At 48.5% G+C, this 27970-nt stretch overlaps 1 protein-coding gene across 2 annotated transcripts in view; it reads left to right on the forward strand.

The window, feature by feature from the left end:
* Ppargc1b (PPARG coactivator 1 beta) overlaps positions 1-27970 on the forward strand; it is a 106210-nt gene that overhangs the window by 47733 nt on the left and 30507 nt on the right. For both annotated transcript variants that reach the window (XM_060377210.1, XM_021633693.2), the window contains exon 2: positions 27486-27659. In XM_060377210.1, coding sequence (XP_060233193.1) covers positions 27486-27659 — 174 coding nt within the window. The remainder of the gene's footprint in view (positions 1-27485; positions 27660-27970) is intronic.

Consider the following 27970-nt stretch of genomic DNA (forward strand, 5'->3'; position numbering starts at 1 on the left):
ACAAGCAGTTTTATGCGCTAGCCACTGTTCTAAGTGTTTTGTTTACATCGCCAGTTAAGCCTCAAAATAACCCTATGAAGTATTTACTATTGTTCTCTTTGGTTTATAGAAAATGGCACTTGGACATAAATGTCAAGTCACACAGTCATAGAACAAGGTTTGGGTCTAGGCAGCCTGGCTGTGGAGTTGATGTTCCAAATTCCTTCACCATGGTGCTTTTCACTCCAAAACCAAAGGCCATGCTTCTGGAAGGTCCTTGCCCTTTCTAGTCCAGGAAACGACCTTATAAATTTGGTCATTCATTTGACACACATGAAATTGAAAGTGGGTTTGCTTTTTATCTGTGCCTTCTTTGTAGGGCTTAATGACTCTGTTCTCAGACTTCATGGGCAGTAAGAAAGGAGACAGAGCACAAATTTAAGGATCTGCATGATCACCAATCACACTGCCTGGCTTCATGTATTGGCTCTTTGCCTTCCTAGCTGGGTGACCTTGTGCATGTTACTTAATGTTTGCTGCCTGAGCTCAAATGGCAATCATATGTGCCATACAGGGACCAGGACCTTGCTGCAGCATCATTTACAGCATGCCCTCATCAGCTGGGACCAGATTTCTCCTTTGCTGGGGATGGGTGGAAACTACCATTTTCCTAATCCATGGGAAATCTGACCCCTTGGGGTGGCTTGACCTTTTGGGGCTTGCTTCTGCCTTATCGCCCATTCCCTCACCTGCTCTGGCCGGTCAGACTGCTCTGCAGTCAGCAGCTGGTACCTGGATCCTGTCTTATTTCCACAACCCCAAACCAGTCCAATCCAGAATGAGCTGGTCTTCAGCCTACACTTGTTTCCTGGAGGCCTCTTCTGCTTAGAAGCTTATAATGGCAAGGGGCATGTTGAGGTCCTGCTCCTGGCTCTGATGTGAGGAGCATGCAAAGTGTTTGTGATTAAGCAAAGACAGATGATAACACTCCATGGGTCTCTCTCCCATGGCTCAATGCTGAGTGCATTCTTTCTGTTGGAGGTCATAGAAAGCCTGGCTGTGTTTTGGGATCTGGCTGTTGTGGTGTGTACATGTGTATATTCACAGTTACAGTAATGGTTACTGTTTGGGGGCTTGGAAAAAGTATAGATTCTTGGCATTTCCTGAGATGGATACAACACCTCTTGGGCAACTGGGGTCCATGATTCTGGATCTCTGCTCCCTAGGAAGATTCTGCAGTGAATTTACTAGAGACCAGACTTGGAGGGATATTGACAGAGCCAAATCTTGTAGCACAAGCCTGTAAGTAAGCCCTGCTACTTGGGAATGTGAGAAAGGAAGGTAGCAAATTCAAAGCCTGCCTGGACTGTGGAGCAAGTTCAAGTCCAGCTTGGGAAGTTTAGTTAGTCCTTTTCTCTAAATGAAAAAAAAAAAAAATTTTCAGAAAGGGGATAGGGATATAGCTCATCAGTAGTATGCTTGCCTAGCAGCTGAGTCCTGAATTCCATCCCTAGTACCACCAAATGTACACACACACACACACACACACACACACACACACCACACACACACACCACACACACACACACACACACACACACACACACACACACACAGGAGACCAGGTGTAGTGATTCCTTCCACCCTATAGTAATCCTAGCACTCAGGAGAAAGAGGGAAAGAATCACAATTTCAAGGCCAGCCTAGTCCTGAGAGCAAAGGAGACAATGACCTTCCTGCCTTCTTGTAATGTTTTATAGATTAAGATATTGAGGGCCATAGCCAAGTGCTGCATGCTTTTCCTGTTTGTATGCGAAAGGACACACTTATGAAGGCTTTGCTCACTAAGTAAATACAGGAAGAATGAGCCCTTCCTCAGCCCAGGGCACATATTGTAAATCCCCACCTTGAGTCCAAAGCTTCCTTATGGGGAACTAGTGCTGAAGCCCCTGGAGTGGGCACCAATGGGGCACAGGTGGCCCTTAGGCAAGTCAAAGAGAGAGGATGTGGAGGAAGTGCAGAGAGCAATCACCTGGCAGGGTGTGGTGGGCGGGGGAGGGGGGAATGAAGCCTGCTGCTATTTGGAGTCAAGGGTGGAGATGCTGTAAAATGGGAAAATAGCAAGTAGACTTCGCATTGGGAGTCTTCAGGAGCTTGCATGGGAAAGCTGTGATCCTTTGGGAGCAGAGTGGTGGGTGAGAGATGAGAATCTCTTACCCTCTCCCGACATTGCATCTCCCCAGAGGTGACAGGAGCCAAATAAGAGCAAGGATCTCTTTCCAGAACCAGTTTATTCCATGTCGGGGCCTGGCTCAGGCAAGGTGGCAATGAATGACAGATCTAAGCAGAATCCCCACTCCTTAAACAAAATGAAGAAGCTGGGTCTCTCTTTGCCACCTTGCCTGAGCCAGGCCCCGACATGGAATAAACATGGTGCTTGGGATCAAACTCGAGGTTTTAAGCAAGCTAGGCAAGCGCTTTGTTGACCAAACTATATTCCTAGCCTCTGGGATGGGTTTCATGCAGAATCTGAGTGCCGAAGCTCAGATTCTACTTCTGTCCCCGCCTGTCAGTTGGAGCAGACATCAGTAGGTGAGTTTTTGAGTGTTTGCATCTGTAAGGTGGGCTAATGCCAGCTCCCACCTTGTAAGACTGTGAAAGATGCAAACCAAAGCAGAATACAGCAGGGTCTCTCTGCCTACTTGTACTTTCTCATTAGATTGGCCTGTTCTCCAGTCACCTTCACAGCTGGCAGCTATCACCCTGTGGATAAATAACAGCAAAAAGGAAACGGCCAACTTAATTTTAACATCCTTCCTGTGAGGAAAAAGTGTGCCTTTCATGTGCTGGTGACTTGGGTCCACCCTTAAGGCCCCACAACAGAAGTTTGCTTCTTCTCCCTGCACTGTGACGATGACGGGCCAGACATCCTCAGCTTTCTCCAGCTCCTCTCCCTGTGGACCCCTATGTCTACCGTTGGTGGGTCCCTTGTGCTCTCTGGCCTCTGGGGTGGCTTCTGTTTTTTCCTCCCGGCCTTCCTGGGAACAGGTGGAGGCAGCTGTGCACTGCGTAGGTTGGAGTGTTTCTGCCTGCCAGGAGGAGTCCCTGACTCAGAGGAGATGTTTCTTGCCGGCAGGGAGAAGTAGTTAGATCATCAAGTCCCAGGGGAAAAACAGAAGGATGTTGGTTTGTTAGGGCAGCCTCTGTCTCCTGAAAGAGCCCGAATGCTGCCTAAAGAAGTGCCCTGCACCACCCTGCTTGTCAATCAGGCCACAAGTGTTTGTGGGAAGGCAAGGCACACCCCAGCTTCCCCCCATGTCCCATGCAGCAGCCTTGTCTTCCTGAAGCTAGTGAGCCATTTCATTAGGACCATCAAAGGAGACCTCGAGTTGCTGTCCTCGAAGTGATTCTCCGTCAAAGCCCAGAGACTATCATTTTAGATACAATCTATGCTTGAAGGAGCGGTAGGCCAGACACTGCAGGCCAGGGACAGCACCTAAGTGGGAGCTGTGGCATTTCCTGAAGTCAGTGGTTAAAGAGGTATGTTCAGAGAGATAATTTTGCTGGAAAGATGGAGACTAGACGCTCTGCCCCTCTAAAAACCCCCAGGGCAAAGAGAAGACCTGCTGTATGTCTAGAAGCTGGGATGGTGGTGGTTCCAAGGGTTAGCAACTGTAAGCTAACTGCGGTCAGCAGCCTGTGTTTGTAAATAAAGTTTTATTAGAACCTGCCATGCACATTTCTTTATGTGGAGACTTTTACAGCATAACGTGGAATAGTTGTAAAGAGACCTTTTGGCTTAAATGTCTAAAGAGAAAAACATGCCAGCACCTTTTGGTATGAGCTACCAAAGGAGGTTTAACAGTTAACTTTGGTAGAGAAGGCCAAGAGAAGTTTCTTGGAGCCTTCTCAGTACAACAAATGTTGTCAGCCATATGTTGAGCCCTTAATGAATGGGAAGCTTGTCTTGTTCCATCGAATTAACAGACATTAAGGTCAAAAGGATGATAGGCAGTGTGCCTAGTTTGACTCTTGCATATTCTCGTAGAGAAACTGAGACCCATGGAAGCAACAGGACTTTCCTGGAGCAGGTCTAGCAGAGCTGAGTCTCCGAGAACCCAGTTCAGAGCACTTTATTCTGAACGGCTACTTTATTGTACACATGCATGTGGCACATGCAAACTAGAGGGGGAGGAAGGGAGGGAGAGAGAGAGGGAGGGGGAGAGAGAGAGAGAGAGAGAGAGAGTCAACCTGCAGTAAAATGGCAGAGATATGCTTGCCTCTAAGGGGCAGCTGCTTATTTTGTTTCTCCTGTGCTTATTGCCTTTGAGCTAGGAGAAGGGTGGGCACAGATTCTCATTCTGCTCTATATAAGGAGGTTGTTGTCCTGGCAAGGGCTGCCCCATGGCAACATGGCTAAAATGGTCACAGGCAGTTCTGCTCGAGGCCAACTTCTGCATAGCAGCTGCCCGGCGGCTGCCGGTGGCACGCTGTCTGCCCAGCACCTGCCCTCCCTGCTGTCACCAGATTGGAATGCAGGCTCTAGCCATTGGGCCTGCTCTGCTGGAGTGTGTCCATCATGGGGACCAGTGCCCCAAGGATAAATGACCCCTGTATACCTTGACTCGTGTCCAGGACCATGGGGATATACAAGATAGCTTAATATAGCCAAAAGGGATGCCAAACGTTCCACTTTCTCTGCCAGGCATAGTGGCACAGGTCTTGAATTCTAGTTATTCCAAGAGACTGAAGCAAGAGGATCGAAAGCTCAAGGCTAGCCTGGGCTACCTAGTGAAAGCCCCTAAGTGCTTTTTCAAACAAAAAAAGTACAGAGAGAGCCGAGGCTATAACCTAGTGGTAGAACACTTAATTAGCAAGCATGATACCCTAGGTTCAGTCCCAATTACAAAAAACAAAAAAGCACCAGGACCTCAGTTAAGTCCTACCACCTGCGTTAGACCTGTTGAGACAAAGGTTCTCTCACTCGCTATTTGGTAATTCTGCCTCCTCGGCATGCCTGGGAACAGCTCTGAAGCAAGAAGGGTTCTGTTTCCATTGTAGAAGAGAGGGTGAATGTCACGGTGTAGGATGTTAGACTTCCTTGGTTTCCTCATGCAGTTGAACCACCTCCCTCGCTGGGTATTTCCAATGGAAGGTCCCAGGACCTCCCTAGGACTCAGGCACCCTCACATGTGCAGTGGGCATAAATGGGGTCCTCCCATCAGCACCTGCAGCTGTCATGGTTAAAACATTGGGTAGAGGCTGAACTAGTTTCCACTGGGGCTATGCAAGTATACATGCAGACCGCCCCACACCCCTCCAGCCTCTCAGGCAGCCTTGGCTGGGCAGTTTCCCTAGCAGAGGACATTTCAGGGGCTCTGGAAACCTGACCTGGAGATTAGAGTTCTGGGGGGGGGGGGGTTGGGAAGGGAGACGAGGAACAGGGAGCAGTAGGAAATTCCCAGGGTTCTACATGCAAATCTAAATCTAGGTGTGGGTACAACAGCCCTGCCCCTCCTCTGGGCACTGGATTCAGGAGTCTGGGCAGGATGCAGTTGTAAGCCTAGGAGGCGTGGGATGGATACCATCACCTCTGTCCCATCCTGCATTTTTCTTTATGATCTTCCTTCCTTGTCTTCTCTTTAGGATTAGTGTGTGTGTGTGTGTGTGTGTGTGTGTGTGTGTGTGTGTGTGTTGAAAGTAGAATAATACAGTGACTAAGAACATGTTTTTGAAGTCAGGCAGGGGGAACTCAGTTTCCTCCTATATAAAATGGGAATGATGCCAGCTAAGGGATTAAGTGACGCCGTGCATATAAGGACTCAGCTCACTTTCCCACACACAGTCAGCCCACTCAGTAAAATCTGAAGAGTGTCAACTATGTGTTGAGTAGGAATCTGTGGGAAGCAAGACAGTAGAGGGGCCTCACTATTCTAGTGGGCTCAGAAAAAAATACTAACAGTGAGTACAGAGGTGTGCCTCAGGAAGAGAGTAAGACCCAACCAAGGGCCACAGAGTGTGACAGAGTGGGGACAAGTGACCACTGCAGAGCCAACTGCTTCTCAGAATGGATGTAATTTGGTGTGAAAGTCAAGAAGGAGCCAGCCACATAACAAGTGGCTTGTGCAAAGGCCGTGACCAGCTGTTGAGCTCGATTTTCAAGAGCTGACAAGTCAACAGGGGCCTTGTGAGCCTGAGATGTTTGGGGTCCTAAGTGTAAAGTATAGTGAGGGTCTTTGGACAGCTCTGACCTGCAGGGTGAAGGAACATTATCTAATTTGAATATTTTAGAGGTAAATCTAGTGACCATGGGAAAGACCATGTTGGGTGGAAGGATGGTGGGAGACCGTTAGTTATTTTCCCAACTCTGCAGGAGACAAGGGTTAACAGCCCCTCTGGTGACAGCAGAGAATGGAGAGCACAGGATGGCTGGTACCGCCATTCTAGGGGCCCGTGTCATGGGAGAAGGATGCAAAAGGATACTTCCTTCTTTGCAGGTGTGAGCAAGGGCATGGTTGCTGCATGGAAGGGTGCAAATTGTTCTTTTCTTTTCTTTCTTTCTTTTTATTTTTATTTTTTACATTTGTTTGTTTGTTTGTTATGGTGAGGTCTCACTTTGTAGACCAGCTGGCCTGGAACTCTCAGAGAACCACCTTCCTCTGCCTCCTGAGTGCTGGGGTGAAAGGAATGAGCACTGTGACAAGGTCCTCTGTAGCTCAATACATAGCTAAGAATGTCCTTGGGCTTCTTGTCTTCTTGCTTCGTCTTCTATTTGCTGAGATTGCATGAATGTACAACCATGCCCACTTTGTGTAGTACTGTGGATCAAACCCAGGGCCTCGTGCACGCCAGGCAAGCACTCCTACCACCTGAGCTACACCCCAGCTCAAGAATGCAGCTCCTCTGTGCTTGGACAGCCTGTGTCTGTCTGATGGAGGCTTACCCCTCTTCTGGCCTAAGCTTCTTGACCAGCTTTGAGCCCCACCGCCTTACTGTGCCACTTCATATAACCCACATCCTACCTTGAGCCCCTAGAACACAGAGCCATGTAGAACATTTACTCTGCAGTACCCTTACTCCCTTTGAGAGACCTCTGTTGACACCCAGTTGGAAACTTAAGCCTCTGTGAGATGCTGGACAACCTCATGCTTAGGAAGTATGTGAATTTGGATGAGGAAAAAAAAAATTGTCTTTTAGCCTTTCCTTTAAACATGAATATAGGTGACAAAAAAAGTATTAGTGGTGCCTGTGATTTTTGTCACCAGTGGAAATCACAGATATTTTCATATCACTTTGCAGTTGTCAACGTTTTCTAGAAATATTTGGGTTATAGCTAATTACAAGTTGTAGATAATTACTATACTTGCCACTAGCTCTCATTACTTCGTGTGTTAATATGGAAAAACCATTGGGGTAGATAGTCACCCTTTTAAATATATTTTTTAAAATTTTTGAACGTTTTAAATTTTGCATGAGATGTGTATGTATCTATGTGTGGCTGTATGTGCGTGAATGTGGGTGTCCACAGAGGCAGGCCAGACAAAGGCATTAGCTCCCCTGGATCTGGAGTTACAGGCAGTTGTGCAGTACCTGACAGGTTCTTCTAGAGTAAGACATACAGCTGGGCATGGTGGTGCACACCTGTAATCTCAGCACTCAGAGAGGCAGGCGGATCTCTAGCCAGCCTGGGCTACAAAGTCCGGGATAGCCAAGGCTACACAGAGAAACCTGTCTTGAAAAACACTGCAAAACAACAAAACAAAACAAAAGAGGAGTAACACATATTCTTGACCGCTGAGCTATCTCTGCAGCCCTACCTTTCAATATTTTATAAGTGCATTTTGGTATTAACCACTTTTCTTCATAATCCTGTGTTTTATTTTTACTTTATGCATTTGCAGGCATTCTGAGGACTTTTTAACCTTCACTGTATTGTGTAGGGGCGGGTGGCTCAGAGAAGATCAAGGCCTTTTCCCTTATAGCATGACCTTCTCATTCCTACTGTTTGAGAACTGCTGGGCCCAGAAATGCTGAGGATCTTATCTTGGTCAAATGCACAGAGCTGGTGGGGGATTATGCCCAAAGCCATGCAGCTCTTTCTGAGTTCAAAGTGCTCTCCTCTGTCTGTCTGTCTGTCTGTCCATCCATCTGCCTCTCCTCCTTTGTACATACATGAATGTATGCCACACACATGTGGAAGTCAAGGACAACAGTAGGGCTTGGTTCTCTCTGCTACGTTGTTGGCTGGGATTGAACTCAGTTCTTCACGCTTTGTGGAAAGCACCTTAACCCACTGAGCCATCTTGCTGGTCTCCAAGTCAGTATTCTTAACAGTCTGTCAGTGCCCCTAAGTAGCCCCTTCAGCCAAACCTACAAAGGCTTTGAGCAGAGTTCACACAATACTGCTTCTCAGTGTCTTGGCTAAGATCAGTTACTGGGTACATACCAAAAAGCAGGACGGTGGGGAGCCGGATGGAACCAAGACAATCTCTAATAGGTGAGCTCCAGACCAATAAGAGACATTGTCTCAAAGGAGTTAGGCAGTATTCCTGAGAATGACACCTAACATTGTCCCTGGCCTTTGCACATGCATGTAAGTGCTTTAGCATGTGTGTGTGCATGTGCGCATGTGAACACACACACGCACACGCACTCACTCACACACTCCCCCCAGGTGTGGTGACAATGCCTTTGATCCCTGTACTTGGGAGGTAGAGGCAGGAGGATTATGAGTTCAAGGCCATCTTTAACTCTATAGTGAATTCACAGAAGCCTGAGCTACCCAAGACCATGCCTCAAAGCCATGGCAACAAAAAATAATAAAAAGAAAAAGCAGCTTTGCTTCTGATTCCCTTTCATGCCCTCATTTCCTGTAATACAGAAATACTTTCCTTCCTTACCAAGAAAAGGATATTTCCTTTCTGCTGGGCATGGTGATGCATGCCTTTAAACCCAGAGCAGATGCAGACAGATCTCTATAAATTCAAGGCCAGCCTGGTCTGCATAGTGAGTTTTAGGCCAGACAGGGCTACATAGTGAGAGAGAGAAAGATAGAGAGGAAGGAGAAAGAAAGAAGGAAGGAAGGAAAGAAGGATCTGTGTTCTGTTCTGAGATATCACAGAGGGAAAGGAAACGGATATTTCTTGCCCCTACCTTGAGCCCCTTCTGAGAGTGTGAACAGAGACATGAAAGTAGCCTGGGCCAGCTGTAAGCAAGCAAACAAGTAAAATGAAGGTGGGGTTACTGGCCAAGCCTATAGTCTCATAGCTCCAGGCATCAAGCTCAGTTCCGGCCCTTTGCTGGCTCAGTCCAGTCCTGACCCCGGTAGCACTGCAATCTTGCTTCCCTGAACTCAGTTTCCCAAGGCGATCTGGACACTGGATCTGCCTTTACATGGCTGTCAGACAGTAAAGTAAGGTGCCTTGTAAGGCACTTGGTGACAGGGGGTCCTACAAGGGCATTGGCTGTTATGATGAGATGGTAGCCAACTCTCCCAGATCACAGGGAAAGGACAGATGCCTCCCTGCTACATGAGATGGCATAATTGTTAAGCTCCTGGTGAAAGTAGGAGCATCAAGCATCATAGATGAGCCATCAGGGAGGATGGTCCTTCATCCCTGTCTCCGTCCCTGTCCCAGTATGAGTAGTGGTGGCTCTATTTTATGCACTCTCTATTAAATAAGCTGGGCCATGATGAGTCTTGGTGACTTAGGGCCGAGATAGACTGTCTATTGGCAGAAGCTGCACTTGAGTCATTGCTTGGGGATGAGCACTGGGCTGGCTTCCAGCAGTGGAATTTACCTCAGAGGCTCTGCTTTCTGCCTCCCCTTCTCTCCCGAGGCTCCATTTTAGCTCTTCTGACTTATTTGGCTTTGCCAAGCCGCAGGCTGAGACAGAAAGCTGGTGACTGTTCACTAGGATTCTGTCACCTGCCTCATGCCCCACACCCAGCAGAGGCTCTGGACCCAAGTCCTAACCCAGCTACTGGGTCTCTGACTCCCAGTGGCGAGGGCCCTAAGATGTGTACAAAATGGAGGACAGACCTGGCAGCCTAAGTGACCAGAGGAAGACTGAGAGGAGGGCCAAGCTGGGGAGTCAGGGTAACTGTGTGTGGGGGGCGCAGGAACTGCCTTTAAAAGGATAGACTGACTCACCTATGTGATTAAAAACAAAAACCTTCCAACTTCAAAGGACATTAAATAGGGGGAAAATATTCTCTGGCTTCCCCTTCCTCCGAGCAAGCCCTTATTTCCCTTCTCTCAGGCTCGTAATGTTTCTGTGTGTCCTTCTAACAGTCATCTGTGCAGTGCAAGGGGATTTACATGTTTATCCATGTAAAACTGCACGCAGAATCATACAGAGCCGGTCCTCCCGTCCCACAGCCACCTTGGCAATGGCTTTGCAGATGGAAAGGATGTTGTTGTTGTTTTTTAAAGAAACATTTATTTAAAAAACATAATTTTAAATTGCTTATTTATTTTTATGTGTCTGGTTGTTTTGTCTGCATGTGTAGCTAGTCACCACATGTGTGCCTAGTGCCAAAGGAGGCCAGAAGAGGGCAGTGGATCCACTGAGACTGGAGTTAGTTACAAAACAGTTGTGAGCCGCCACGTGGGTGCTAACAACAGAACCTGGCTCCTCTGCAAGAGGAACAAGGGCCCTTAGCCACTGGGCCATCTCTCCAGCTCCAAAGAGGGAGTGGTTTTTGACCAGTTGTTCAGGAATGGTGAGGATCATTGCACTAGGCTAGAAGGATGTGTCCAGGCATTCAGAGATGTGAGAAATCCCGCGGTGTGCGGTAGAAGTTGGATGGACCAAGGAAGGCCACCTTGCAAAGTGGTAAGGAGACTGGTTTTTGGCATTGGAAGATTTGGTGTCAAATCCCAGCTCTACACTTCTTCAGCATTTCTCAGCTGTGTGACTCAGAACAGCTCTCTCTCTTTCTCTCTCTCTCACTCTTCTTTCTTTCTCTCTTTCTTTCTTTCTCTCTTTCTTTCTTTCTTTCTTTCTTTCTCTCTCTCTCTTTCTTTCTCTTTCTCTTTCTTTCTTTCTTTCTTTCCATTTTATTTACTTTATGTGCATGAGTATTTTATTTGCCCGTATGTCTGCACCAGTGAGCCTGGTGCACTTGGAAGCCAGAAGAGGGCAGTGAATCCCCTGAGATTGAAGTTACAGAGAGCTGTGAGCTGCCGTGTGGGTACTGAGACTAGAACCTGGGCCCTCTGCAGGAAGAACAAGTACTTTTAACCCCTGAACCATCTCTCCACCTCTAGACAAGTTTCTTTGCCTACCTGAGTCCATTTCTACATTGCTACAGCAGTCTTCCCTTTGGGGGTTGCTGGGGCATGTTAGTGAAGTGCCTCCTCTCCCCAGGGACACCAGAGCAGCCTCCTTGTTTTTGTTATTGTCATTCATGGTTAGGGGCTGGGGAGCTGACCCCCTGACAGGGAGGCCAGGTGAATTCTGGGTGTTTCGGGAGCAATATTTGGAAGAAGGAGAGCCAGCCAATCGATCTGCAGCTCAAAATAGCCTGGAAGTGCAAGAACAACAATAAATAATGGGTTTCGGATGCTTTTAAATCTTGGCATTTCCTGATCTTGGCTCAGCCGGGCCAGACAGCTTCATCAGCGTTTACTGCCGAGGCCAGCAACACACGCCTCCCCTGGCCATGATCCAGGCCCAGGCTGCTTTCAAGAAAATCAGATCTAGAAATGTTTGGACCTCTGGCATGAGGCATTTGGGTCCTGGACGTAGACTAAGGATCAGACAGCATCTGGGCTTGTGTCATGGGTGGTGTTAGAGGATAAGATGAGAAAGGAGGCTCAATTCTGTGAAATAAGTGGGTATGGTGGCCCTCGACTGCTCTAGGTATTTATTGAGCACATACTATGTATCAGGTACGATGGATAACATGCAGATAAATGTTTACTTTCTCATTATAAGTTCTAGAAGGTTCTGGATCCAGGAGATCTATGAGAGGATACAGTTGGGTTCTTGATGTGGCCTGTAGGTTCAAAGATGGCTTCCCTAAGGAAGTAAAGAGTGGACAGGTAGACAGGATTTACCATTCTAGAAGTATATTCCACAGATATCCCACAGAGAATGAAATGTGCACAAACCTTACTGGAAGAGATCCTGACATGTCAGGGACAGACAACAGTTGGCCAAGGCTGAGACCTGAGGCAGAGGATGTTATAGTAAAATGACCCAGGAGAGGTATACACGAGCCAGACCCCACAGGACCTACAGACCAGCAAGGGTTTGGTCTTTCCCTGAGAGGTCCCTGGAGGCATTTGGCAGGCTCCGATCTACATCTCAGGGTGACAGCGGTAGCTGCTTTATCCAGCAGCCTGGAAATGCCTTAAACTGCTGGAAGGAGCCCAACTGGAGGCAAGAGGCCAGCTTCAGAGATGAAGGTTAATGCCATGCCTGGTGAGCAAGGGGCAGGGCCGCCCATCAGCCCTAGTAGCAGCTGATCCACCTGCTCCAGCACCATGCCGCATCTCACTAAGAACCTTTTTTAAAATTTATTTTTTTATTTTTTGAACCTTCAATAATTTTTTAATTCTGTGTTTGTGTGTGAATATGGGCACTGGCTGCATGCAGCCCCCACAAGGGCCAGAGGTGCTGGATCTCTTAGAGCTGTCGTTGTTATCTGCACACTCTGGGCCTCTGCGAGAAAAGTACACATCCTTAACAGTTTTCCATCTTGGCCGTCGCTCCAGCCCAGCCATTGTCTTCTGAGAACCGACTCGACTTTGGACCAGATACCATACAAAGCCCTTCTCACTAAACTCTCATTGGGACCTGAAGGAGCCTCAAAGGACTATTGCTAATGCCCCGTTTTCTAAAGAATAAGAGAGGTTATTAGCCAGGTGCAGGACCTCCTCTCCCATTGGACAACCTACATAGATGTGTTTGAGCGTGCTCAGAGCAGGGCCCATGGCCCAGGCTTCAGTCTGGTTGCTCTAGTGACCCGAGCCACAAGAACTGGTTCAGAGCCAGGCCTAGAAAAGCATTGTCACGTATGGCCTGGGGGGACACAGTCTTGTGGTTCTTGATCCTTGCTCAGGCCTGCTGGCTTCCGGCTGCTCTTGCTGTGAGCTGAGCTATGTGTCTCTGGGGATTGGATGGTCTCTGCTGCTTGGGATTTGTTGTGTTGACCTCCTGTGCTTTCCTCTTTCCTCTCTGCTCCCACCCTGTCCCCATCTGTTGCTGCCCATGGGGTCTCGGCCTCACTTCCCAGATGTGCAGGCAGAACTTGGAAATGAAGCAGAAGCAGCCTTCCCTCTGGCCCCTGAGGAAGGAAGGAAAACCAACTGATCAGCTGTTGCCTGCCATGCTCTGGGTGTGGTGGTCGGCCTCTGTGATTTTACCACACCTCGGTCCGTACCTAGAACGGGGCTCTACGTTATCTGTTCTCACTTCGTGGAGATTGCCAGCCAGGAGAATTTAGAGGTCTCACTCATTCGCATGCTAGGGTCTCTTCTGATTTTAATACTTTTGCTTCCCAAACCTGAATGAGCATGTATATTATCAGGGGATCTTATTAAATGCAGAGCCTGATTACTGAGGATCTGCACGAGAGGTGGGTACCCTGGCTGTGGCCGCTGGGACCCCACAGTTAGGAGCAAGCGAAGACATGCCAGGTCTCTTACGCTTGGCCCACTATGGACTCCATGGCATTTGGTCCCTCGGTATTAATGCCCGTCGTGTCTTCTTCTACACAGAGCTCCCTATGGGGCTTCTGTGGCTTTCTGTTACACCCAGACTGTTACTTGTTGACCTTGCATGTACCAAGGCTCTGATGACTTCTCCTGGTCTCTGAGGCTGGCCAGTGTATAGGTGTATAGGAAAAAGGCTCAGAGTGCTAAGCAGTCCAAGGTCCAGGCCACTGCACAGGGAAATGTGTTTCCAGACTTCCCACTTGGTGTTCTCTGTTGCTGTTTCAGCTAGGAGCTGCAGGTCTAAGGACGGAGTCCTCTTCCTCTCTTTGACTTGCTTTGTAGCCTTACAGATGTCACTTCCCCTCTTGCTACCTCAGCATCACTATGGGAAAAAATGGTTTAACGTCTGCCTTGTTGGGGAGGTCAAAGGGGAGAATGTCTACTTTAGAACTCAAAGAATTCTTACGAACTCTGCAATCCCAAGTCTTAGCAAGGAGGGCGAAGGAATTTTTTTTCTTTTCCTCACTGTTGTGCAGAATAGATGAGGGCTTCCAACCTCCCTTTTCAGGCTTGAGTGACTCCTGGATATTACATGCTCCTTTTGACTGCCTCTGTGGGCAGTGCCAGCCCCACCCTGGGTCACCTGCTTCTTAAGAAGGCAGTGGACACTGGTGATTGAGTGGAAGATCTCTTGGTCCATCCTGGATGTTCTGCAGAAGGCAGATTCCACCATGAAAGAAAACCTCCATGCCTAAACCCCTGGAGCCTCCCCAACACAGCAGCCTGCCTGGCCGCTGGCCCTCCCTAGCCACATGACCAAGAAAAGCCTAGGGGACCAAAGAGAATTTCTTTTCCCACCAGCTTTATCTGGGAGTCTGTAGGTCTGTATTTCTCATCTGACATACTGAAAAGGAAAGATGTTTCCATAGGGAATAAATAGATGCAGAAGCCCCCTTTCAGGGGGAGGGAGCTGATGGCTGTCACAGAAATGTGAGGCAGAGATATCAAAATTAGCCAGGGAAGTAGGAACTATCACCTCAGCTCCTTCCTGCAGAACCCTTCCCACAAAGATTGAACATCGTTATAGGTGCCTGGGAATCAGCCCAGGGAAGACAAAACCATGTCCCAAACCATGGACAGTAAAGGCAACCAGGTCGTGGGTTGGTGCTGTGGCCAAAATACAGGGCTATGAGCCTCACATAGTATGTGACTTGGAATCTCCAGGGTCTCCCTGAGAGTGATGGTGGGACAGTGGCTGGGACATGACAGAGGTCAAAGGTTCAAGAGCTGTGTTCCAGGGCAAGGAAGACCACTGTTCTACAGTTAGGGAGAGGTGAATCCTCTGGACAAGCCAAGTTGGAAACCCTATGAAACTTTGGTACAGGGAGAGAGTTTTTAGCTGGGTAGTATTCCCAACTTGGTTTGCTGGAGTGCTAGCCAGCCCTGAACTCCCTTCCCTGGGTACTCCTCTGAGGTGTTGCCTGGATTCTGAACCAGAAAGACTCAAAGGAATCAGCAGGCATTGAGAGCTTGCCCTCTCGCCAGTGCTTCAAAGTCTAGCAGCCCAGAGTCTTGGAGGCCTTTTCTCTGCAGTGTCAGTCACAGCAAACGGTGGGTGGGTCAGCCCTAATGGGCAAAAAGGAGCTAACTTAGGTCTGGACTCATGTTCCTGCTCAGCAAAGCCTCAGGTCCTCTGTCCTAAGATGGAGCACACCCACTTAGCTGGGCTCTGAAGGGCCTCTCGGACCCAGAGTGATGGAGAGAGTCCTTTAGGAGTGGTTAGTGGTTGCTTAGTCTGCAGTCTGTATCAAATTAACCTCATAAAAACCTTTAGAGCAACATCGAAGTGTGCGTTTGGGTTGTGTGTGTGTGTGTGTGTGTGTGTGTGTGTATGCATGCAATTAGACCCTAAATGCAAAATACGTACCCTAATTTTCAAGTATAGAAAAATAGTAACATGGCTCTTTTACTTTATTTTGGGGCCAGGCATATTGTGTTGAATTCACTAGGGTTAAATAGTGAGATGGCTTGTCACTGTATGGCTCTTGGCTAATAAAAATGGAAAATCTAATTGACTCCCTCGGAATTCCTTTCTCTTCAAAGCCCGGGGCCTTACTGGGGCTGTGGGGGAGGAAGAGAACAGGCTGGGGTTCCCCAGGGAGCCCAGCATGGGAACCACAGGACCAGATGGGCCATGTGGCCCTCCAGCTCCCACACTGTGTGGCCAGCAGGGGCACTGGTGGGCTGAGCACTGACTGAGTCATGCTCCCTGGGTGGCTTGAGAGGAGGCTGGCCAAGAAGTCTGGGCTGGTGTGAAGACCTGGCTGGCTCAGCCTACCAAGACCCTAGCCTGCTAGGAAAGGGGTCACTTCTCAAGGGTTCAACCCCGCTCAGAGCCCTAGGGGCCAGCCACCTCTGGGCTGTTGGTGTTGGGCAGGTCACAGCAAGGCATCATCCATCTTGCAGATGGAAAAAAAAAAATGTGAGCTTGCACCTCACTGGCCTGTCGAGTGTGACATTTCCTCAGATGCTACATGGGGCTGCCTGACCTTCACTCTTCTGCCAGAACCCCTTTCTGCTTCTTCCTGGTTATTTATAATAGTGCTAACAGGCAAAGGGCTTTTCAGATGAGCCCTGGCCAGGCTCGGCCATCTCTCCCGCCAGCTGGGGCAGGAGACTGCATGAACAGAACCAGAGAAAATGGATTTTCAGGACCCCACAGGATGGGGTGTGTGGCTTTTCTTTTTTCTTTTTCTTAAAGTTCTTAGGTCGCTGAAACTTTTAAACATTCATTTTCTTCTGTTATAGTAAAACAAAATACTATTCTATGCAAAATATATACACTAATGTATGCAAAATAGTGGCATTAAGTACATTCACCATTCTGTGCAAGCTTCCCAGTCTCCAGCTCCAAAATGGGGTGTGTGTGTGTGTTGAGGCAGGGTCTTAAAATGTAGCTGTGTCTATCCTAGAACTCACTTTGTAGACCAGGCTGACCTAGAACTCACAGAGATCTGCATGCCTCTACCCCTTGAGTGCTGAGATTAAAGGTGTGAGGTACCGTGCCCGGTTGGCCAGAATGTTTTTGTCACCCCAAACCGGGTACTTTTTCATCCACCTAGCCCAGGGGGCTCTAGCCATGCACCAGATATACTCTAAATTTTGAGAGCCTTCTTGAATGAGGGAAAGAGCTGGGCAGATTATGGTGAGGTTCCCAGTGGTTGCTACTTTCAGCTACAGAGGAGTGAAAAGACCTGATTTCCTGGCCCAGCGGGATGCCTAGTTTTCCTTCTTAATACGTCAGAATGTGAGAAAAATGCCTTGATCTGGGGGAAAACCAGAAATCTTCTCTCATCTATCATTCTTCTTTTCTTTAAAAAAATATATTTATTTATCTACTTAACCATTTATTTATGGGCCCTCATGATGGGGTGAGGGATGTGTGCCAGTGTGGCACCAATGTGGAGGTCAGAGAACAACTTTTAGTAGTTCTCTCTTTTCTACCATGTGGGTCCCAGAGGTCAAACTCAGGTCCCAGGCTCGGCAGCAAGCCTCTTAATCCACTGAGCCATCTTGCAAGCCTTTTCGCTCTTCTTAAATGAACTTTAGTCATTTGGCAGACTTCATTTCTTTACAAATAAACAGAGTGAGCATTTTTATAATTTGCTTCAAAATTGCAAGCTGGGCACAGGGATGCAGGCCCATAATTCTACCTGTTCAGAAGGCTAAAGTAAGAGGATCAAAAATTTAAGGCCCATCTGGACTATAAAGCACATTCAAGTCCAGCCTGAGGAACACAGTAAGGCCATTTCTCAAAAACCAAACAAACAGGGGCTGATGAGATGACAGTGCTACACAAAATTCAGGATGTCCAAGGTCAGTCCCTGGGACCCACAAGAAAAGTGGAGAAGGAGAGCCAGCTCCACCAAGTTGTTCTCTGATCTCCACACGTGTGCTGTGTGGAAGATACACACATTAATAATAAATAAAAGCATATGCATCTGTGGCTACTGGTATGTAGATGTAGCTCAATGCATTTTCTAGAAGGCTGGGTTGAATCAAGAGGGGTGGGGAGAGGGAGAGAGACAGAGACAGATGGACGGACGGACGGACAGGCAGGCAGGCAGAGACCGAGCAATGGAACATGAACTTCCATCAGCCAGGTGTGGTATTATGCATATAAAATGCCAGCTTTCAACAGGCTGAGGCAGGAGACCAAGAGTTTGAATCCAATTCGGGTACATATTGAGGACCTGTCTCAAAACAACCACGCCCCAAACCAAATGGTGTGCACTATTCTCGTTAGCCCTTTTGCTCCTTTGAAAAGATTCTAACAGTGTTTTCTATGGAAAGTATTTTATAGCTTTCCCAAACACTTATCCACCCAAAATACTTCACCAAACAGGCTAGGACAATTCCCTAGCCAGCAAAGGCTTAGAGGTCCCATTGCAGAGAGGCTGAAATGGAGGTCCCAAGGCTCAGCAATGACAAGGCCTAGGGCATAATTCCATTTTAGTCTCCTGTACGTATTGTAATTCCTTCACTGCATCCTGCCTGCCAAGGCAGGGCCAGGTGAGTCCAAGAAGGCATTTGACTCCTGTGCAAACAATTCAGTAATGAAAATAAATTGTATTTCAATTCATTGTTTAAGAAAAACATAATAATCTGTATAAAGATACCAATTTTAAAAATAAAGGCAGGAACCTAGAAGTGCCAGGATGGCTATACCAGAGCCTGAGGCAAAAAGGAAAACTCGGTTCTCCCTACTCATCCTTATTTAGAGTTCTGGTATTTTGTTTGCCATTCATGGCTCTTTTTTCTCCTCTTCTCCCTCTTCCTCCCCCTTCCCCTTCTTGAATGTAGTCTTTAAAATACAATGACCTTGGCTGCCTGGCTTTTTGATGCCTAAGTTACCCTCTTGGGCAGCTTTGGCTCTGCTTTCCAGTTCTTGTACATTATTGTGACAGAGCCCCCCTCTCCCCAATCACCAGGCCTCCCAAGGCCTTTCAGCCACTCCTGAGTATGAGAAGAACAGCTCCGAGTGGCATTTGATCCTAGCGGTTTATTTTTGGTCCTGCCCTTCAGCAACTGATAAATGTAGCGTTGGGCAGAGGTGATGTGCTGAAATGGTGAGTGTTGTTGTCAGCTGGCTTGTATGATCACATATCTTCATTCCTGACCTCACAAAGGGACCTAGAACCAGAAAAGAAAAGGAGCACAGGACAGTTTTGTCCCCACAGAGTTTGACAGATGTGAAATTATTATGTGATCTCTGAGACCGTAAGAGCTATCTAGCTTTGTTTATGGGTTGTCTGGAAAAACATTAACACGTGCTCTTTGGCTTTCACTCACTGCCCTTCACAGTTCACAAGGCTCTTGTTTCGCTCATTGCACACATCTTCATAGAACACCTTACGACATGCCAACCATTATGCTGTGTACTAGGGGGAGGGCAGAGGTGGCAGGGGAAAAGCAGGACAAGGCCCCACAGCCAGGGAACTCCTAGTTAAGGAACAGATAAATGTAAAATAGGGGAAAGTTCAGGAAGTGGGTAGTGGTAGTTGCACAAGTGTGGCTGCAGTCAATGCCACAAAATTGCACGCTTGGAAGTAGTAAAATTTATTCCAGAAAACCAAGTGCTCCCTGAGAGTATCTCAGCGGGGTGCTGGCAAAGCCAGAGTCAGGGCAGCCTGGTCAAGTGGTTTGGAGCTCATACAGAGGAAACAGCCACTAGCAGGTGAGGGGTGCCAGTTCAGAGGGCCCCAGGTGGGGACCCACATGCTCCCTGCTGCGTGTGGGTCTCTGGAGATGTCCCGAAGCACAGTGGCTGCCTGTGAATAGCAGGGCTTGTCCAGGGCTAGCTAGCTGCGCCTCTGGATGCACGTGCATGCATCACTTGGCAGTTGAACAAGCATCTTTCCTGCCACTCTTGTGGGAATTCAAGAGGCCCTTGAGTTCAAGTGCACACAATCAACTGCAAGGACAGGCAAATGCGAAGTGCACAGTAGCCCATGTCACGGCATACACTAACCTTTTATTGTTTCAAAACAAACACTGCCTTCCTGGGCCAGGGCACTCGTGTGCGCGCTGAGAGGTACTAACGGCGTGGACCAGTATCCATGCTGCCATGGGTAGAGAGATGAGTACCCTCCCAGACCGTGGACTCCAAAGGCTTGCACCAAGCCCTGCAAGAGCTCCCACCTGCCAGGTAATCCCACCCTGCTCAGCAACCTGAGCTCACAGATCTCACAGGGATAAGGGACAGCTTGGAGGCCACAGGGAGTGGGGAAGGTGATGACTAAGCAAGATAGCACCTGCCCTGTGGACCTCTGTTCTATTTCCCTCCCCTCTTCATGAAAGGCAGGAATCTGACCCAGATTTGGGTACATGGACCACAGCTGTTGAAGGAGTGACCTGCCATTTTGAAAAGAGCTTGACCAGGGGATACAGGGAGATCCTAGTTGTATGATTGTGCTAGGAGCTGGCTGTGTGGATCTTGGGTATCTCCCCCTGCTCCTTTTCTGTTAGCCTCAATTTCATCACCTTTCATATAAGAGATTTGTTTGGGAAAGTGTGGCAAGGGTCCATTCCAAAGCCCCACCCCTTAGGGTGTTCCTCAACTGATATGAGGCTGTTTCCAGGGCAGTGGTGGTAGAGGTAACATCAGTTGTCTCTTCTCTGGTGGTGGTGGAGAAAGGGGCTGTGTGGGGATGGGAACTCCTAGGAAAAAGTCAGATAGGTCATGGAATGCTGTGCCTGCCATCATAAAGCCATGCTTCCTCTGCCTTCATCTTGCCTCTTTGGGTAGAGGAATATGGTTCTGAACTGGCAAGGAGTTCTGAGTGGAGCTGGGTTGGGACATGGAGGTTCCTTTCCAGGGTGGTTCTGATGCCCTGTCCCTGGAGCGGAGCTGTTGTCCCAAGCACACTGCTACCCTGGCTCCTTTGCCTTTGACCAGGGTAGGCTCATGGCCAGTTCTGAGTACCTGACCCTGTCTTGCTCTCAGAGCTGGAGGATCCATTCTCACCAGATCTTCTGCTATGGTCCCTGACTGCAGCTTGGGGCCAGGCTGTAAAGGGTTGAGCATCATGTTGTGTTCAGCTGGCCCAGAACCAGACACTTGCATGGTTTCCTGGCCCAGTATTTAATGGGGGAATCTCTGACTTCAGGCAGTTCTGGATTGTCCAGGCTGGGCTTAGAGCTCCTTCATTTTTCTATTTATTCTTCCTTGCATTTGAGCTTTTGTGTGTGTGTGTGTGTGTGTGTGTCTATGTGTTATTTCTGACACTGCTGTAAGTATTTGGGAAAGGGGTGGGAACAGAACTTGTCTATACTTATTATTCTAGACTCCTCCTTAGGAGTTTTGTATTAATTTGGAAGACAACAGAAGATTGGATTTTTTTTTTTATGTGGGAGATGAATTAGCTATCACTTTGTCATTGATAGGTGATACAAACTCCAACATGCATGCAGTTTAGAAAGGGGATTTATTCACTTGCACAGCTGTAGAGCACAGGAAGTCACTGCCTTCAGACCCAGCTGGATGCAGTGTGTAAATTATTTTGCTAGAATCAGCCTCTCCTGCTTGGCTCTGCATTGCCCTAGCTTGCTGCAGTCTAGGCTGCTGTTCCTAGGCACTGGCAAAGATGGCTGCCAGCCTGTCTAGAATAGCGGAGCCTCTTAACCAGATGCTTCACAAAATCTGTATCCAATCCTGCCCACTTGGCCAGACTTGGATCACCTGCCTTTAGAGGAGGGGCAGGCTCCCAAGGATAATCAGTGGAGTTCTCCCACTGGGGAAGGAATGGGTGAGAGGCCGACCAAACAAGGGATGTCAGAGAAGAAGGAAACAAAACATTTGAGAAAGGAAATGGCTTTTGTGGGGACCTTGTGTGAATTTCCTTCCATCCTTTCCCAGGAAGGCATGGAGGCTCAGGGTCATGGTGTATACTAAGCCAGTTGTAATGGATTAGTAATAGCTGCTAAAGCTTCCTGTTCTGAGGACACTAATCTCACTCATAAGAGCTCTACCCTGTGACCTCCCAAATATCCCATCTCCTAACTTTATCACCTTTCACCTTGGGGATTAGAATTTCAACATGTGAATTTGTGGGGTCGCTAACGTTCGGTCTGCCGTGACCTGAGGAATTCACTGAGTGCCTGGCGTGGAGTTGGCAGTCAGCCTATCTTCATTATTTAGGTAGGAGGCCTGGGAGGTAAGAACTCTCCTCCCTGTCTGTCAAAACAAGCAAAAGTCACTGTCTTGATTTCAGAGGCGGTGTCAGCGGCCAGGCCAGGGCCTGCCTGCCGTCCACCTTTGCTTGGCTGCTTCCTCTCAGTATGGTCCTCCTTTTTGTACTTGCGTTTCCATGATGGAAGTTCATTTACTAACTCACTCACTGATGTATTCGTTTCATTAAATGCTGAGTTCGGCCTAAATGCCGCCCCAGAACTTACGTGGCTCTTGGCTCTGAGACATCTGATCAGTTCAAGAATTGTATGAAAGGTTTAAGTAAGGGGCCCGGTGGTCTGCCCAGTTCTGAGACTCCACTGAAAGACACAAGGTGTACACCACATAGAACCAAGTTGCTCCTGCAGCTACCTGCCATCCCTCTTTCTCCCTTCCACTCAGGAATTCTGAGAATTTGCTCTGGGCGGAGTAAGCTAGGAAATTTGCTGATTGCAGGCAGGAAAACTGTACTGAACCCCTCCCAGCCACCACCCCCCCCCCAAGATGCATTCTTTCTGAAGCAGGGGGATCGATTTCCAACAAGATACACAAGCTTCCAATGAAGCCACTTATGTGAGTCTGGAGTGAGGCTGTGCAAATCCTCTGCCAGGGTCATTTATCTCCCTGGCTTGCTTGAGGAAGCCACAACCTTTTCAGAAGAGAGGGTATGGTATTGCTGGAGGAAGGGGCATCTGGCACAGCAACTTGAGAGCCCATGGGGGTGAGCAGATGGGAGAAGCTGTGCACGGGAGGCTGGGGCACCGTGCGGCATTGCTGTCCCAGACCTGTCCTTGCTCACCCACATGACTAGAGCTATTCCCAACCCCCATCCTTAGCCACGCTTCCCCTCTGTAAGTGGGAATGAATGGTCTGCAGTGTTCCCGGTACAGTCACCAGTAATGGATGGTAGGGACAGGCTTTTCAGAGGAAAGACTTAGGTATGACTTAGCTTCACCTGGCCGGGACCTTGGGTGCTATTTGGCGATGAGATATTTACAGAAAAGATCAGGTTCAATTGAGGTCAACCAGCCGGGCATTGATGTGGCACGCCTAGTGACCTTATCAAAGGGAGAGATGTGTGCAGAAAAGGAAGATAATCACCTCCAAGGCAAAGAGAGGAGACTGAGACAGGGCATCTCTTTCCCTTGAAAGACTTGGAGGAGCCCAGATGGCAGCCTAGTGCCAGCCTGCCAGCCTCCCAGCCTGCAGATGCTGATTTTCTGTTGTTGATGCCCTGCACAGGTAGCATGCTGTTATGCAGCCATAGAAATAAATACAAGTGATAACACACCCCTCTCCAGCCCCCGCCCCCAGCTCTCTCCCAGGCTGCTGATGGGTACTGTGGGGATGGCGGCATTTAGCCTCCTGGGCTGTTTGAGGACTCTGATGAGAACGTGTATATGAGGCACTTAGATGCTTTTGGCATCTAGTAAGCACTCAAGAATAACAGTGGCATTAGTCCTGTACTGTGACCTCTTGGCTTTATCAGGAAAGCTTGCAGAAGAAGGCTGGCAGCTGGGACAGGGCCAGAAAGCCCCAACTGAGACCTTTCCCAGGGAACTGGGTCACCTTAGGTACCCCTTCAAAAGCCTGTGAATGTGGAAGAGGCCAAGAATGTCCCATTAGTGAAGTGCCTAATGGTTTTTAGCTGGAGAGTGGTCTTGGGCCTAATTGACAAGGCTACAAAACCGAGGTTCTTTATTTTTATACACTGGCTATGCTCTGAGTATGTTGAGCTGCTATGGGAATCAATATGTGCAGCCATCGTGGGCATTTATGGGCATTTTGCAAAGGAGGTGGTGTGGTTGTGAAGGAGGAACACTCTCTGGATGACCCTGAGCAGACCCACTATCCTCCTTGAGCCTCAGTTTCCACATCTGCGAAGTGAAGGAGGTAGAGCAGCCAGCTCAGGAGCTTTTCAGCTATGCGAAGGCCTCAGAGTTGTGTGTGAAGTCTACGCGCACACATGTGTCTTGGGGAAGAAGTTCCCATTATGCTTCTCTTTCCTTTTGGCAGTAGCAGGGATTGAACCTAGAGCTTCGCGTACGTTGAAGGCAGGCACTTCACCACTGTGCCAGCCACACCCTCCAGCCCTTTTATCCAGTTCTGGAAGGAGCCTCTACCTCTCAGATCATCTACCACCTGAACCACCTTTCAGGATGGCTGGCTCTCAGCTGAACCGGGGTTCTGAGACTGATTCAAAGGCTGTCTCTAAAAAGTGGGTGCTACGGACATAGTTTCTCCGAGTAATTGGGGTAAGAGACCAAGGACATAGCAGAAGGCTTTGCTGGTCAGCAGGCCTCTGCTGTCTAGAACCCTTCTCTCTCAGCTGCAGGCCCTCCTTCCTTTTCTACAGGCCCTCAGTGATGGCTCTCCCGCCTGCCACCTCCTGTCTCCTGGATGCCTCCAACAGACTAACACTGTTGCTATGCTGACCCTACCCCCATCACACTCAGACACTGTTGCTATGGTGACCCTACCCCCCTCACTGCTCAGAGTGAAACCCAAATCTCTTAAAATCCCCACCTGATCCGCCTTCCACCTGCCTCTCCACTGCCAGCCCCCAGCCCCTGTCAATGAGCTGCAGCTTGCTGACCTCAACATTTGCATAGCTCCATGTTAGCGTGTCCTAGGCTCATTCTCACTGAGGTCTTCACCCTGACCACTGCCACTACCTGGAAAGGCCCTCCTGCCTACTCCATAACCTGGCTTCTGTCTGTCCCCACCTTACCCCCTCCATCTAAAACAGTCAGCTCCCATGCTCCAAATGACCCAGCAAATCCAGGCCTAATATTTACCTCAGTGAAATAGAGACATATGTCCATGGACAGACGTAAATACAACTGTTCCAACCTACAACGGCCCGTACCTAAAAGCAAAGCAAATGGTCATCCACGAAAGCCGAAGCCATCTGCATTGCCACAGACTGACTGGGCACACAGGGGACAGAAGCCCTAAGAGGCAGGTGGGAGAAGCCACCTGAGTTCCCTTTAGTGGCTCTGATGACTCAGAGCTGGTGTGGCTGGGTTACTCAGGGTTCAGGCATCATGTGTGCGACCCCTCATGTTCAGGCTCCGAGCTAGGCCCAGAAGCATCTAGCTGGCCTCTTCACAGTTCAAGCAGTGGTCCTTCTTATTCTTGAAGTTTGCGTTTGAGGTCCCAAGTAGATGCCGAAAGCCACAGTCAATACCAGACCTGAATACTATAGGGTTTTTTTGTTTGTTTGTTTGTTTTTTTATGCATACGCACAGAATGTGAAGCCCACTCCATCTTAACTAAGATGCAGCCTGTACTGCAAAAATCTGAGGTGTGACAGCAAAACTGTCATGAATTTTTTTTTTCTCCTCTTCAGAAATTCTTGGGTTGCTTCTTAGAGCTTTACCACCTTGCCATAGGACTAGTCCGGTTCCTCATCAGAGCGCTTGCCTTTCCCCCTGAGAGAAGTGCTTCGTGGCTTCGCGCTAGCATGTCGTGACAGCAGCATTGCTGCTCTTGAACTGTGGGAGCATTTACCAGTGATACAAGAGTTGGCTGGACCCAGCACTGCCATGTCTATCACAGCAGTCTGTCTGGTGGTGAGGATGGCTCCGGAGAGCCTAATGGGTGGGTAGCATATACCCTGTGGATACACTGGACAAATGAAGAATTCAGAGGCTGGGCCTGACCACTTAAGATTTCATCATGCTAATCAGAACGGTGCCTAATTTAAAACTTAAGAATTGCTTACTTCTGGGATTTTCTGTACGGATAAGAGGTGACTGTAACCATGCTTTTTTGTGAGATTTGCCTAACATCAGCCTCCCTCAGTCCTAGAGGTCTACCTCTGAGGGGACAGTGGTTGATTTTGTCTGTTCCGCCTCTGACTGTTGCATATTCTCTGATACATGATTCTGAGTAACTTGCTGCTCAGTACTTAGGACTACTGGATATACATGTATTGGAGAAGATGGAGAGCAGGATTGGTGGGGACATGTCCCTGGAGCACATTCTAGCATAGGGCTGCTTGGCCTAAGACTCAGCTGGGGAAGGCCACATCCAGAGAGGCCTGGTTCCCATGCTGCCCATATAGGCAGGGTTCTTGCAAAAATGCCAATTAAGATATTTGACCCAAATTTGGGTAAAAGCCCTTTTCCTGTTTCAACTTGAGCTAATTATATACATTTTTTCATAATTTATGAGGCCTAGTAAGTGGGAACAATTAAGAAAAGGGCCCTGGAAAAAAACTATTTCTCTTAAGTGTCATGGTTGCCTCTTTCTTTCTTTCTTTCTTTCTTTCTTTCTTTCTTTCTTTCTTTCTTTCTTTCTTTCTTTCTAATTTTTGTTCCCTGAGGCACATCCCACCCATCTGCCATGGAACGTTGCTGCTTTCATTATGGCCATCATCTTTCTCTGAGGTCACTACCCTTAGCCAACATTTATTGAGTGCATACTAGGCAAGACTGTAACATCACCTCAATTGCTCTTGAGCCTATAAAGCAGATACTGGTGCTGTACCCATTTTACAGGTGAGACAGTTGGGTATCAGAGGGCCATGTGAATGGCCATCCCTAACAGGCTCATAGCTGATGAGTAGAAAATTAGAGTCTGGATATCCAGACCTCAGCTGCCCTCCTCAGATCTGTGATGCCACCATGCCATCTTCCTGCTTCAACAGTTTCTGAGTCTTCAGGGAAGTCCATAATTGGTGATGAGTAACTTTGGGTAGCAGATGAGAAAGCCTGCAGCTTCTGACTCAGCAGAGGTGGGCTGGTCCCCAGGAGATGAGGATACAGCTGGTCCTGGTCCTTTGAGAGCCACTGGTCAGGACGGTGCTTCTACCAGAGTCCGCCTCAAAGTTCCTCCCACCCTCCCCTCACTGCGAGTGGGTGAGGGGCTCTGCAGGCCTCTTCTCAGGAGCTTACATAGCTATTCCTACATGGAGAAGCTTGCAGTATGGTTGCCGTCCCCCCACCCCCACCCCACACACATATGGATTGTGGATTACCTGCTGAATAAAGCTATTCTGTATCTCGGGTTTTTTCTTTGGCATATCTTCAAGGCGATCCATAGATCTGCCTCATTCTTTTCGAAAGGACTGTGGTATTCTGTAATAGAGGTGTGTCACGGTTTTATTTCCACCTTATCCTCTGCTGGGTGGTCTTCCATACACTTTAGACTTTATAAATAACTCCCAACGTGCCTTTGGGCTTAGGTGTTTTACCAAAGCTTGGGAATCACTCAGTGTCAGCCATCATTGTCTCCTTGTTCTGTACTGTGATTAATATACAGGACGTTAGGTTTTAGGCATTGCTTTCCAGGTGAGGGACGCTTATATAAAATGACAACTGCTTACAGGCTCTAATAAAGTTTTCAACCAAGCAGTCCTAGGAAGAAGAAAGACATGCCGTGTGGGCAGGGCCTGAGGGATGTCTTTATGCCATGGGGTGTACCTTATCTTCCAACAGGCTCAGCAGTTTCAAGGAATGGGGCAGGTCTTTACATTTACTGGTTATTTGGAAAACGTGGGTCTCGGTAGAGGGCCCAGGTGTCCAGCTATATGAATAATTAGTTTCCTGGCTAGTTATGGCCACACTCAGCTCTGATCACCTCTTTTCTTCCTGTGTCCTCAGGGTGGGGACTCCGGGGAGGAACAGCTGTGTGCTGACTTGCCGGAGCTCGACCTCTCCCAGCTGGATGCCAGCGACTTTGACTCGGCCACGTGCTTTGGGGAGCCGCAGTGGTGCCAGGAGACCGCCGAGACTGAGCCCAGCGAGTACAGTCCTGATGACTCCGAGTTCTTCCAGGTGGGCCCTGACTCTTCACCCATCCTCCCGCGTGCCCTCTGTTCCGTTGCTTGCTCGAGCCAACGTGTGCCCACCGACGCAGGTTCTGGGGTTCCTGTTTCCCTCTCCAAATCTGCACCTGGCTTAGGCTAGCTCTAGCTCTCTTGCCTGGCCTGTTTTGCCACCTCTAGAAGGCAGAATCTGGAATGAGCTGCCCATCTGTGCCTTGCAGGTGGGAGTAAGCCCCTCCGAGGGTTAGGAGGTTCTGAGTCCTCTGTGCCCACATGATCTTGTTGAACCCTCACCCGATTTCCTGTGAGTCAGGTTCTGTT

This window comes from Meriones unguiculatus, chromosome 2 (assembly GCF_030254825.1).
Source record: "Meriones unguiculatus strain TT.TT164.6M chromosome 2, Bangor_MerUng_6.1, whole genome shotgun sequence".
NCBI classification, from domain to species: Eukaryota; Metazoa; Chordata; class Mammalia; order Rodentia; family Muridae; genus Meriones; species Meriones unguiculatus.